Source organism: Trachypithecus francoisi, unplaced genomic scaffold, assembly GCF_009764315.1.
Source record: "Trachypithecus francoisi isolate TF-2019V2 unplaced genomic scaffold, Tfra_2.0 Lachesis_group3, whole genome shotgun sequence".
Taxonomy (NCBI): domain Eukaryota; kingdom Metazoa; phylum Chordata; class Mammalia; order Primates; family Cercopithecidae; genus Trachypithecus; species Trachypithecus francoisi.
The window spans coordinates 66,298,317-66,311,842 of record NW_022681468.1 but is presented as its reverse complement, the minus strand read 5'-3'; the positions used below and the strand labels follow the sequence as shown (position 1 = coordinate 66,311,842).

Below are 13,526 nucleotides of genomic sequence, written 5' to 3'. Positions count from 1 at the left end.
GCCACACTTTCTTAATCCAGTCTATCACTGATGGACATTTGCGTTGGTTCCAAGTCTTTGCTATTGTGAATAGTGCTGCAATAAACACATATGTGCATATGTCTTTATAGTAGCATGATTTACAATTCTTTGGGTATATACCCAGTAATGGGATCGCTGGGTCAAATGGTATTTCTAGTTTTAGATCCTTGAGGAATCGCCACACTGTCTTCCACAATGGTTGAACTAGTTTACAGTCCCACCAACAGTGTAAATGCATTCCTATTTCTCCACATCCTCTCCAGCACCTGTTGTTTCCTGACTTTTTAATGATCGCCATTTTAACTGGTGTGAGATGGTATCTCATTGTGGTTTTGATTTGCATTTCTCTGATGACCAGTGATGATGGGCATTTTTTCATGTGTCTGTTGGCTGCATAAATGTCTTCTTTTGAAAAGTGTCTGTTCATATCCTTTGCCCACTTTTTGATGGGCTTGTTTGATTTTTTCTTGTAACTTTTATTCAGTTCTTTGCAGATTCTGGAAATTAGCCATTTGTCAGACGGGTAGATTGCAAAAATTTTCTCTCATTCTATAGGTTGCCTGTTCACTCTGATGGTAGTTTCTTTTGCTATGCAGAAGCTCTTTAGTTTAATTAGATCCCATTTCTCAATTTTGGCTTTTGTTGCCATTGCTTTTGGTATTTTAGACATGAAGTCCTTGCCCATAGCTATGTCCTGAATGGTATTGCCTAGGTTTTCTTCTAGAGTTTTTATGGTTTTAGGTCTATCACTTAAGTCTTTAATCCCTCTTGAATTAATTTTTGTATAAGATGTAAGGAAGGGATCCAGTTTCAGCTTTCTAGATATGACTAGCCAGTTTTCCCAGCACCATTTATTAAATAGGGGATTCTTTCCCCATTTCTTGTTTTTGTCAGGATTGTCAAAGATCAGATGGTCGTAGAAGTGTGCTGTTATTTCTGAGCCTCTGTTCTGTCCCATTGATCTGTATCTCTGTTTTGGTACTAGTACCATGCTGTTTTGGTTACTGTAGCTTTGTAGTATAGTTTGAAGTCAGGTAGCTTGAGGCCTCCAGCTTTGTTCTTTTGGCTTAGGATTGTCTTGACAATGCAGGCTCTTTTTTGGTTCCATATGAACTTTAAAGTAGTTTTTTCCAATTCTGTGAAGAAAGTCATTGGTAGCTTGATGGGGATGGCATTGAATCTATAAATTACCTTGGGCAGTATGGCCACTTTCATGATATTGATTCTTCTTATCCATGAGCATGGAATGTTTTTCCATTTGTTTTTGTCCTCTTTTATTTTGATGAGCAGTGGTTTGTAGTTCTTCTTGAAGAGGTCCTTCACATCTCTTGTAAATTGGATTCCTAGGTATTTTATTCTCTTTGTAGCAATTGTGAATGGGAGTTCACTCATGATATGGCTGTTTGTCTGTTATTGGTGTGTAAGAATGTTTGTGATTTTTACACAAATCACAAATGCACATTGATTTTGTATCCTGAGACTTTGCTGAAGTTGCTTATCAGCTTAAGGAGATTTTGGGTTGAGACGATGGGGTTTTCTAAATATACTATCATGTCATCTGCAAACAGGGACAATTTGACTCCCTCTTTTCCTAATTGAATACCCTTTATTTCTTTCTCTTGCCTGACTGCCCTAGCCAGAACTTCCAACACTATGTTGAATAGGAGTGGTGAGAGAGGGCATCCCTGTCTTGTGCCACTTTTCAGAGGGAATGCTTCCAGTTTTTGCCCATTCAGTATAATACTGGCTGTGGATTTGTCATAAATAGCTCTTATTATTTTGAGATACGTTCCACCAATACCTAGTTTATTGAAAGTTTTTAGCATGAAGAACTGTTGAATTTTGTTGAAGGCCTTTTCTGCATCTGTTGAGATAATCTTGTGGTTTTTGTCTTTGGTTCTGTTTATGTGATGGATTATGTTTATTGATTTGCGTATGTTGAACCAGCCTTGCATCCCAGGGATGAAGCCAACTTGATCTCGGTGGATTTTTTTTTTTTCCTATATTTTTTTGTAGAGGCGAGATCTCACTATGTTGCCCAGGCCGGTCTGGAGCTCCTGAGCTCAAGGGAATCCTTCTGCCTTAGCCTCCCAGAGTGCTAGGATTCCAGGCTTGAACCATTATGCCTAGCATCTTTCTTTTCTTTTTTTCTTTCCCTTACCTTCCCTTTTCTTTTTTCTTTTCCCCTCCCTCCCTCCCTCCCTCCCTCTTTCTTTTCTTTTTTATTTTCTTTCTTTTCTTTTCTTTTCCTTTCTTTTCTTTTTTCTGAGACAGAGTTTCACTCAGTCACCCCTGCTGGAGTGCAGTGGAGTGATCTCAGCTCACTGCAACCTCCACCTCCTGGGTTCAAATGATTTTCCTGCCTTAGCCTCCCGAGTAGCTGGGATTACAGGTGCACACCACCACGCCTGGCTAATTTTTTGTATTTTTTAGTAGAGACGGGGTTTCACCATCTTGGCCAGGCTGGTCTCGAACTCCTGATCTTGAGTGATCCACCTGCTTTGGCCTCCCAAAGTGCTGGGATTACAGGTGTGAGCCAACTGTGCCCAGCCCTTTCTTTCTTTCTTACTTCCATTTTTATTTTGGATTCAAGGGGTACATGTGTAGGTTTGTCACAAGGGTAGATTTTGTGGCGCTGAAATTTGGGCTTCTATTGATTCTGTCATCTAGATAGTGAACATAGTATTCAGTGGGAAGTTTTTCAGTCCTTGACCCCCTCCCTCCCTCATTTTTAAGTCCCTAATGTTTGTTTTTCTCATCTTTATGTCTGTATGTACCCAAGATTTAGCTGCCACTTATAAGTGAGAACATGTGATATTTGGTTTTCAGTTTCTGCGTTAATTCACTTAGGATAACGGCCTCCATCTGTGTCCATGTTGCTGCAAAGAACATGATTTCATTTTTTATGGCTGCATAATATTCCATAGTGTATATGTATCACATTTTCTTTATCCAATCCACCATTGATGGGCACCTAGGTTGAGTTCATATCTTTGCTATTGTGAATAGTGCTGCGATGAACATAAGAGTGCATGTGTCTTTTGTTAGAACAATTTACTTTCTTTGGGTATATACCAAGTAATGACATTGCTGGGTCGAATGGTAGTTCTATGTTTAACACTACTTTTTTTCTATTTTACAATTGAGGAGCCGTTTTGGGTTCTAACATTTATATATTCTTAAGTAGAATGCTTCATTTATTCACAGAATATACAATGGAAATTACCCAGCTATTGTTCAACAGGTAGTTCCTGATTCAATATTTTCTGAGAATAACTCTTACATCACTAGTACAGAGATTAAAGATATGGCTCCACAATTTTGATTTTCTTCCAAAGGACTAGATCTTAAAGTCTGTAACACTGCCTGTTTAATTAAAAGGGTGTAACTAGTACTTACAGCTTTGCAATGGGACTCTTCATAAGGGATGTCAGTGTCTAGGTTGTGAACAAAGTTTACTGGTTAGCATGTTTCTGATGTTCTTGGATATTTTCTAGTACCTGTCACAAACACTAACAGCATTTGTTCTAACATCTGCTTTAAAACAGGCACTATATAAGGCCAAAAAAATCCCATGTCTACTTATGGAGGACAGTCTTTGAATATCTTTTAAATGATAGAGATCATGTACTCTATATGAATAGGCTATAGAATAAAACATTTTAGTGTTTATCAGTTATCAAATTCAGGATTTTTCTTTTCAATTACAGATTGTAAGACGGTAGTAATATGTACGACATTTAAAAAAAATATAGGTGCGTATATATGTGTGTGAGTATATATATACTTAATAAGGAGTGAGGTCCATGAAATTGGGTTATGGGTTGGTAGTCACAACTCCACCTGTAGCACCCCTTCACCACACAAATGTCAAAACAGGATCACAGTGTAGAAACAGAAGAGTGCAGGATATATTAGAATCTGAAATCTTTCTCAAGGATATGAGGTGCCTGGTAGAACTTTATTTACATGTTAGGAAATTTTAACATGAGCTTTTTAAGAAATGGAATTGAAAAATCCAGAGGAAGAGGTGAGTTTGTAACTATTAAGCATACTGAAAAAAATTAGGTTTGGAATTTTGCACTAAGTTTGTAAAGCTTTACTGTGTTTTTGCTATGGGGGACACTTGGATTTTTCTTTTTTTTAAAATTTTCTCCTCTGTCCTTACTATTTTTAACATTTGGAATGGTAATTATTGAAAATTGGAGAGGGGCATAGAGTGACTTAGGGAGGGCAAAGGGAGGTTTTGTTTTGTTTTTTATTTTTTGCAAGTTCTAAAACCTGAAAATGATTCTGGAGTCTCCTGAAAATGTTCAGACACATTGAAGAATTTTTATCGAGTAATACAATGTTCTAATTGAGGCATACACATTGTTCTAGGAGACTGTGAAATGCTAAAGATAAAAGTTTGATTATGCTTCTGTTTTGACTTCAATAAACTATTCACATAATGTAATTTTAATATACACTAATACGTACGAAAGTTGTGTATGCTCTCCAAGGTTTAAGGTATAAACCTGGGAGAATTACTAAGGTAATGGAGAATTACTAAGCAATTTCGGCTACTCTTTTATTAGCATTTCCTGAAACTCCACAGGCTGATGTGGCAACGGAGAAATAGCAATCTGAGTTGTGAAAAGCTAGGCCGCATTTTGGTCCTGAAAAATCACTTGCCGTGAACTTGGGCCAGTTTTTGATTTTTTAAATGGCATAACAATTCGTTGCTACAAGAGGTTACATCAGGAAAATTTCCTAAGGATTTAACATTTTGTTCATCTATTGAGTTCTTTTGGGTGATTTATTTAGGAGGAAGTATCTGCTCCTTTTTGAGTTGCTTCACCAAAGACTTGAGAAGGCAGAATATAATAAGAATGATTATGCTGGCAATGAAGACATATATATGAGATGGGTTATCCTTTACACCTACGTCAGCTAAAACCGTCTCCTACGAACAAATCCAGCACTTGGCACTTTATTTGACGGTCCTAAAAATAGGGTCCTACATTTGGAAGGCAAGGTGCTACTTTTAGTTCCTCTTCTCGGAGGAAAACAGCCGCGCCGAGCCAGGCCAAGGTCCACGGGGATTTGATTTAGCATTTGGGTAACTGGGTGCTAATGGAATTGAAAACAGCTGGGCCTAGTAAATGCCCAGGTGACTCAGGTAAGCGAGGAAACCCGATCGAGGTTCTCTTGCGTGGGACAGGTTAAACTCTGACTAGACCACAGCTGAGCCTGGACGCCTTCCTGTCCAAAATCCAAGGTCCGGACATGGTTGGCAGGGCGCACCGGCACCGGCGCGTGCCCCGCAGGCCATTTTTCTGACTGGAATGACGGCAGCGGCTGGCTTCCCGGGGCCGCCGGGGTCTCCCGGGGTATGCCGCCGTCAGGGCTTCTGCAGGGCGCAGAGAGCAGGCTCTAGCGGGACTGCGGCAGGAAAGCCTTGGGTGTCGGGGCTGGGCCTGGCGCCCGTCCCTGGGTCGAGGGGGCGCGCTGCGCTCGCCCCCAGGGGTTGTGCCGAAACGCCTCTAGGAGAAGCCTCGCCGCCGCCACCGCGGCCGCCCGAGGCGGGGGACCTTGGGACATAGCCCTGGTCTTTGGGGCTGTGCGGCTCACAGGACGGCGCACAGTATGAGGATGAATCCCATCCTCTAGTCCCAAGCCTCTCTACTACCACAGCTAGGTGACTTCGCTAGGTAGAGCGCCGGCCCCTTTAAGAGCGAACGACCGGGACACGTCTGCGAAGCTTGCGCGAAGAAGGGGAAGTTTGCAGCGGTCCGCGCCTCCCCGCCTTCTCGCGGCTGCCTGGCCGAAACCAAACCGAGGGTTGGGGTGGCGGGGACAGGGTGCGTCGCAGGCTTGTGCAAGTCGGGCTCGGACCTGCGCTGCCTCAGGATGTAAAGTGTAACAAGGGGGTCGGGATGGGCAGCGTGGGCCTGTGAGGCCTGCGGGTGCCCGCGTCCCCCAGCTCCCCCCGCAGCCGGCTCCGCAGTGGTCCGCTCCTGTTGCCGGGTGCGGATTCGGGTTCCGGACCGAAGGCTGTGTGTTCTCCGCCGTTTATCGTGGCCCCAACGGGCCGGGGTTACTGCGGCGACCACGAGAGCAGCTTTGGTGCTATGGAGGAGCCCGGGGCTACCCCTCAACCGTATTTGGGGCTGATCCTGGAGGAGCTACGCAGGGTGAGCCCAGGCGCGATGAGTGTTACGTGGCCCAGGGGTCGCGGGAGCCGCCGGGGAAGGAAGCAGTAGATGGGCTTTGGGGTGTGAGCCGCAGTGGTCAGAGGTCCCGAAGCCAGTCCTGGTCTGCTGCCCGGCTCCGGCCTGTGTTCGAGGCAGTAGTGAGGCTCGTAGGGCGCTTGAGTGGTTTTTGTGTGATGGTGGAGGACCTGGGGCTCTGGAAGGTGAAGAAAGCACTTGCTTAGCTGGACTTTGCAAGGATGTAAATGTTTCCCGATTCCTGAAACTAATTAGCCTTTCCGCTATGTTGTTTATTTTGAGCAGGGGTCAGTGACAAGTGGTTCCTTCGACTGTGAGAAACTTGAGGACTGTTCCTTTAAATTAGTTACATTTAGTGATGTAACTTTTCGTTGAACCTTGAAAGGACACCTGAGGTTGGGCGGGGAGTTGAAATTTTGATTCTGCATTTTTTTTTTTGTAAGGAATGCCCTTTTGAGATGCTCTACCATGAGTGAGTTTGTTCTTCGCTTCTGTCTTAATGTACAGTCTAGAGATAGTCAACCCCCAGTGTTCAAATTTTGTTTTTTTCAAGTCTAGTTTATAATCAGGTTTTAGAGATTTTTCTCCTTAAGTGTTTCTAGGTATCTTTGTTCACATGTATAGGGGCATTTATGTCGCCGTGTTTTTAAAAACTGGATTAAATCTTTAAAAAGACCACGTAATTATTGAGGCAGTTATGATTATGTTTTCTTGTTACGTGAATTAAAAGTACTGTTGCCGTGGTGTTAGTTTATGGGTTCATAGTTTGTCTAGTGCATACGTATATGTATTTAATATGAAAGGAGAACCTTTATGGAGATTCTAAATGGACTAAGACATAGTTTTGGCCACTAGCATCATGTTGTCTGTTAATAGAAGACCAAAAAAAAAAAAAAAGTACAAAGTAGAAACTGATGAAGTGCTTACCTAAGCATACACACAAAGTGCTTGGGAAATTGAGGGGTGGGAGAGATTACATTTTATTGAGCGTTAGGAAAGACTTTCCAAGGCTGAGCAAATAATTTAAGCAGAGGAGGCATGAAACAGCACAGTGGGTGCAGGGAACTAGGAGCTGTATTACTTAGAGTGTAAAGTGGGCTTAGGGAGTGATGTGCAATGATGCTTGCCGGAGATGTAAGTAGGTTCCAAGTGCTGTAGGTGTTGGAGAGCTGTTGAAGGCTTTTCCGTGGTTAGGCTTTGGTTTAAAAGCTCTTCTTGATAGTAGCATGTAGATTAGATGTCAGGGAAACAAACCTTGAAATAGGGATTAAGGGAGAGATAACAGTAGTAGGGATAGAAAAGAGGGTACTGTGTGGGGAAATAACCTCATAAGAGCTAAAATATATTTGGCTTTATTGATTGCATGTGAAGGGTGAGAGAAAGAGAAGGAATCTAGAGGGACTTCCAGGTTTCTGGCTGTGGTAACTTATTCATGGAGGTAGGGTTTATAGGAAGAGAAGCATATTGTGGGATGGGAGATAATTTCGGATTGCACATTATTTTCCTTTCTTCACTAAAAACAATAATAATCGAGATTTAGTTTTTATAGGACTGCCAATTTACAGAGACTTGGAGAAATGCAGCCAGATTTTGCAGTTTTCTCTAGTCTGGTGTGTTGTATCTTCACCTGCACAGTTTTTTTTTTTTTTTTGCTAAATGCAACTACCCTGGCCTGGAGGCTGGGATGGCGCAACATTGTTCTGCTTTAAAATTTTTTTTTAGTTTTAAAAATTATTTTGTATTGAGATGTATTCACACAACATAAAATTAATCCTTTTATAATGTCCATTTCAGTGCTTTTTTTGGTATATTCACTATGTTATGCAACTGTCAGCACAGTTCCTCAACATTTTTATCACTCCAGAAAATAAACTCTGTACTGATTAGCAGTCTTAATTCCCATCCCTCATCCCTTGACAACCACTAATCTATTTTCTGTCTGTATGAACATGTCTATTCTGCACGTGTCATGTAGTCATACTCTATGTGGCCCTTTGGCTTCTTTTACTTAGCATGTTTTCAAGGCCTATCCATGTTGTAGCATGTAACAGAGCTTTATTTCTTTATTCTTTCTTTCTTTTTTTTGAGACAGGGTCTCACTCCTGTCACCCAGAGGGGAGTGCAGTGGCACGATCTCAGCTCATTGTAGCTTAGACCTCTCCGGCTCAGGTGATCCTCCCACCTCAGCCTCCTGAATAGGTGAGACCACAGGCATATACCACCAGGCCTGGCTAATTTTTTTGTATTTTTTGTAGAGACAGGGTTTCTTCATGTTACCCAGGCTGGTCTTGAGCTCCGAGGCTCAAGTGATCTGCCCACCTCGGCCTCCGAAAATGCTGGGATTACAGGCATGAGCCACTTCACCTGGCCCTTCATTTCTTTTTATGGCTGAAAAAATATTCCGTTGTGTGAATATATCCCATTTATGTCATAGTTGATGGACATATGGATTATTAATACTTTTTGGCTGTTACGTATAATGCTGCTATGTGTACAAGTTTTTATGTATGTTTTTAGTTCTCCTGGGTAAAGTACCTGGGGTGGAATTGCTAAGTCATATTTACCATATGTTTAACTTTTTGAGAATTGCCAAATTGTTTTCCACAGAGGTCACACCATTTTACATCCCCACCAGCAGTTTATGAGGGTTTCAGTTTTCTGCATCCTCTCCAACGCTTGTGATTTTCTGTTTTCTTTTGTTTTTAATTGTCACCCTTGTGGGTGTACAAGTGAGTGGTATTTCACTCTGTTTTATTTTTTATTTTGAGACCGAGTCTCGCTCTGTCACCCAGACTGGAGTGCAGTGGCGTGATCTCGGCTCACTGCAGCCTCCACCTCCCAGGTTCAAGAGATTCTCCTGCCTCAGCCTCCTGAGGAGCTGGGACTACAGGCACTAACCACCACACCTGGCTAATTTTTTTATTTTTAGTAGAGACGGGTTTCACCTTGTTGGCCAGGATGGTCTCAATCTCCTGACCTTGTGATTCACCTGCCTCACCATGTTGGCCAGGATCGTCTCAATCTCCTAACCTTGTGATTCACCTGCCTTGGCCTCCCAAAGTGCAGGGATTACAGGTGTGAGCCACTGCGCCTGGCCTCACTTTTTTTTTTTTTTTTAAGAGTTGGGGTCTTGCTTTGTTGCCTAGGCTGGAGTGTAGTGACATGATCATAGCCCACTGCCACCTTAAATTCCTGGCCTCAGGGGATCCTCCTGCCTCAGCCGTCCAGAGTGCTGGTATTACAGATACGAGCCACCACACCAGGCCTCATGGTTGTTTTGATTTGTATTTTCCTAGTAACTAATGATGTTGAGTATGTGCTTATTGTTTATATCTTCTTTGGAGAAATGTCTATTCATTTCCTTTTGCTCACTTAAAAAATGGGTTGTCTTTTTATTGTTGAGTCGTAAGCATTTTTTATACATTTAGGGTGCTAGATGCTTATCAGATAAATGATTTAGAAAGATTTTCTCTCATTCTGTGCATTTTCTTTTCACTTTCTTGGTGTGTCCTTTGAAGCATAAGCGTTCTAAATTTTGATTGAGTCCAATTTATCTTTTCGTCTTTGGTTGCTTGTGCTTTTGGTGCCATAGCTAAGAAACCGTTGCTTAAGACAAGGTTACAAAGATTTACAGTTATGCTTCCGTCTAAGAGTTTTAGCTCTTACAGGAAGTTCTTCGATCCACTTTGAGTGATTTTGTTTTCATATGTGTTGTGAAGAATGGGTCTAGATTCATTCCTTGGCATATGGATATTTATTGGCTTATTCTAGTATGATTTGTTTGAAAGGACTGTTTTTTCCTCATTGTCTCAATACTATTGAAAATAATTTACCATACATTTAAGGGTTTATTTCTGGACTCTCATTTCTATTTCATTGGCCTGTGTCTGTCCCTATATCATTACTACATTATCTTTAAAACATTTTTTTACTCAATGTCTTGATTATTGTAGCTTTGTAGTAAGAAACAGTAGGGAAGTATGAGTCCCCCAATGTTGTTTTTGTTTGTCAGTATTCTTTTTCTTTATCAATGTTGTTTTGGCTATGTGGAGTCCCTTGCATTTCTATATAAACTTTAGGAATTCAGTTTTAGGAATTTAGGATTCAATTTGTCCATTTCTGCAAAAAAGGCAGTTGGAATTTTGATAGGGGTTGCATTGAATCTGTAGATCAGTTTGGGGAGTATTGCTCTCAATAATATTAAGTCTTCCAAGCTGGGTGCAGTGGTTCATGCTTGTAATCCCAGCACTTTGGGAGACCAGATGAGCAGATCATTTGAGCCCAGGACTTTGAGAGCAGCCTGGGCAACTTGGTGAAAGTGTTGTGGTCTTTCTGCTCCTTAGCTCAGCTAGGTCTGAGTTCTTGTCTCACAACCAAGAAGAATTAGGCATGCAGACCCCGGAGAGTGAGTGGAGTAGTATTTATTAAGTGAAAGGAAAGCTGTCAGCAAAGAGGGAATGCAGGGGGTGGTTCCCCTACCCGAAGGTGGGAAAGTCACCCTGTGTGACTGGGTGTGAGGCCTTTTATGGACTCAGAATGGGGAGTGCATGCTGACTGGTTTGTGAGTATGCAAAAAGGTTAAAGCAAAGACACCACTCAAAGGTGGGCATGACAATGTAGACAACTGATTAGGAGGCCGGGTGCGGTGGGTCATGCCTGTAACCCCAGCACTTTGGGAGGCTGAGGTGGGTGGATCACAAGGTTAGGAGTTTGAGACCAGCCTGGCTAACATGGTGAAACCCTGTCTCTACTAAAGATACAAAAAATTATCTGAGCATGGTGGCGTGCGTCTGTAATCCCAGCTACTCAGGAGGCTGAGGCAGGAGAATCGCTTGAACCTGGGAGATGGAGGTTGCCGTGAGCTGAGATTGCGCCATTGCACTCTATCCTGGGTGACAGGGTGAGACTCCATCTCCAAAAACAAACAAACAAAAAAAGAAAACATTAGTAAAGGATAGGTATATGTAAAATAGGTGAAGGATGGGAATTAATCAGAGGAAAGCATGCCAAACAAGAGGGCAAGTTCTCAATCTGATCCAAGGATTTAACTTGTAGCTTGGCTTTCAAGCTTTAAACTGTCTTTGGCTTGAAGTTAGGGTTTCACTAGGGACTCGCCCCTATCTGCCTAAGCATTTGCCTGCCTCCTGCCACTCTCAAAATCCTGTCTCTAAAAGAAATACAAAAATTAGTTGGGCGAGGTGGCGTGTGCCTGTAGTTGCGCTGCTTGGGAGGCTGAGATGGGAGGATCAGCTGAGCCTGGGTAGGGCGAGGCTGCAGTAAGCCTAGATCGCACCACTGCACTCCAGCCTGGGCAACAGAGTCAGTCCCTGTCTCAAACAAAGAAGTCTTCCAGCCCATGGACATGGATTGGCTTTACATTTGTTTAGGTCTTCCTTAGTTTCTTTCCACAATGTTTTGTAGTTTCAGTGTGCACTTCTTTTGTTAAATGTAATCCTAATAATCTTACTTTTTTGATGCTAATGTATATGGAAATGTTTTCTTTATTCCATTTTCAGGTTGCTCATTGCTATTGTATAGAAATTCAACTGATTTTTCTATGTTGATTTTGTATTCTGCTATTTTGCTGAACTTATTAGCTCTTGATAGTTTTTCTATAGGTTCTTTAGGATTTTCTCTCTATGTAGAATAGCATTGTCATCTTCAAACAGTTTTTCTTCTTCCTTTCCAGTCTGGATGCCTTTTATTTATTTTTCTTGCCTAATTACTCTGGCTAGAACCTTCATTACAATGTTGAATACATGTTGATAGAGTGGATGTTATTGTTCCTGATCTTAGGAGAAAAGCTTTTTTTTCCATCATTAAGTATGATGTTACCTGTAGGTTTTGCATAGATGTTCCTTGTCAGGTTGAGGAAATTCCCTCAAATCATACTTTGTTGAGTGTGTTTTGTTTTGTTGTTGTTTGTTTGGGACAGGGCCTCACTCTGTTTCCCAGGCTGGAGTGCAGTGGCATGATCATGATTCACTGCCGTCTCAACTTCCGGGGCTCAGGTGATTCTCCCACCTCGGCCTTCTGAGTAGCTGGGACTACAGGCATGTGCCACCATGCTTGGCTAATTTTTGTTGAATGTTTTGATTATGAAAGGGTGCTAGATGTAGTCAAATGCTTTTTCTGTGTCTATTGAGATGATCATGTGTTTTTTTTTCTCTTCATTTTCTTAATATGGTTTATAACATTATTGTATGTTAAACCAACCTTGCATTTCTGGGATAAATCCCACTTGGTCATGGTACATAATCCTTTTTATATGTTGTTGAATTTGGTTTGTCAATATGTTTTTGAAGATTTTTGCATCTGTAGTCGTAAGATGTATTGGTGTGTGATTTTCTTTTCTTATGATGTATTTGTCTGGCTTTTATGGTAAATACCAGCCTCATAGAATAAGTTAGGAAGTATTTCTTCCTCCTATATGTTTGGGAATAGTTTAAGAGTAATTGGTGTTAATATTTTATCTTGGAGAGGTGTACCTTCATGGAACTTTGTGTTTTAATCAAGTATTTACAGGGCCTGCATATTGACATACTTTTTGTTATTAATATATATCATGTTTGAGATTAGATGAAAAACAATTTTAGTTCATTCTTAGTATATTTTATCAACTTGATTAATTGATTTTTTTAAAGCTACTTGATCTTGAACTCCTTTAGTACTTATGTTTTGGAAATGAAATAGATTTTAAGTGTTCTGTGGTTAGTCACTACCATATTTTATGGAGGGTTACTCTTGGAGGGGTTACCCATCACCCTTTAAATTCCAGTTTATCAGATTACATGTAATTCTGTATTATATTTGTTGATATTTGAGAAATTTGGTTGTTCTTTCTATGTTTTTGTGAGATAGGGTGTTATGTTGTAGATAAAATTTAAGGGTGAAAATCTCCTTGAGAAAGCTGGAATAATTTAGACCAGAGCAATGAATTTGAAATGAATCCTTTAGAACTCAGTTGCTTTTTTTGTTTTTGAGATGGAGTCTTGCTCTGTCACCCAGGCTGGAGTGCAGTGGTGCGATCTTGGCTCACTGTAGCCTCCTCCCGGGTTCAAGCAATTCTTGTGCCTCAGCCTGCCGAGTAGCTGGGATTACAGGCTCATGCCACCATGCCCAGCTAATTTTTGTATTTTTGGTAGAGATGGGGTTTCACCATGTCGGCCAGACTGGTCTCAAACTCCTGACCTCAAGTGATCCGCCCACCTCGGCCTCCCAAAGTGCTGGGATTACAAGCCTGAGCCACTGTACCTGGCCAAGACTCAGATTCTTTGCTTTTCTCCTATCTAC

At 41.5% G+C, this 13,526-nt stretch overlaps 1 protein-coding gene across 17 annotated transcripts in view; it reads left to right on the top strand.

Annotated features, from left to right (window-relative positions):
- The window catches only part of MIA2 (MIA SH3 domain ER export factor 2), a 115,402-nt gene that overhangs the window by 26,575 nt on the left and 75,301 nt on the right, over positions 1-13,526 (top strand). For 2 of the 17 annotated variants that reach the window (XM_033188197.1, XM_033188195.1), the window contains exon 1: positions 5,586-6,197. The exons of 6 other annotated variants lie outside the window; for them this stretch is intronic. In XM_033188197.1, coding sequence (XP_033044088.1) covers positions 6,135-6,197 — 63 coding nt within the window. In that variant the 5' untranslated portion in view covers positions 5,586-6,134. Of the gene's footprint in view, positions 1-3,893; positions 4,052-4,581; positions 5,183-5,310; positions 5,394-5,585; positions 6,198-13,526 lie in introns of those variants that run through there. 9 more of the 17 variants (XM_033188200.1, XM_033188198.1, XM_033188205.1 and 6 more) reach the window with 9 other exon arrangements.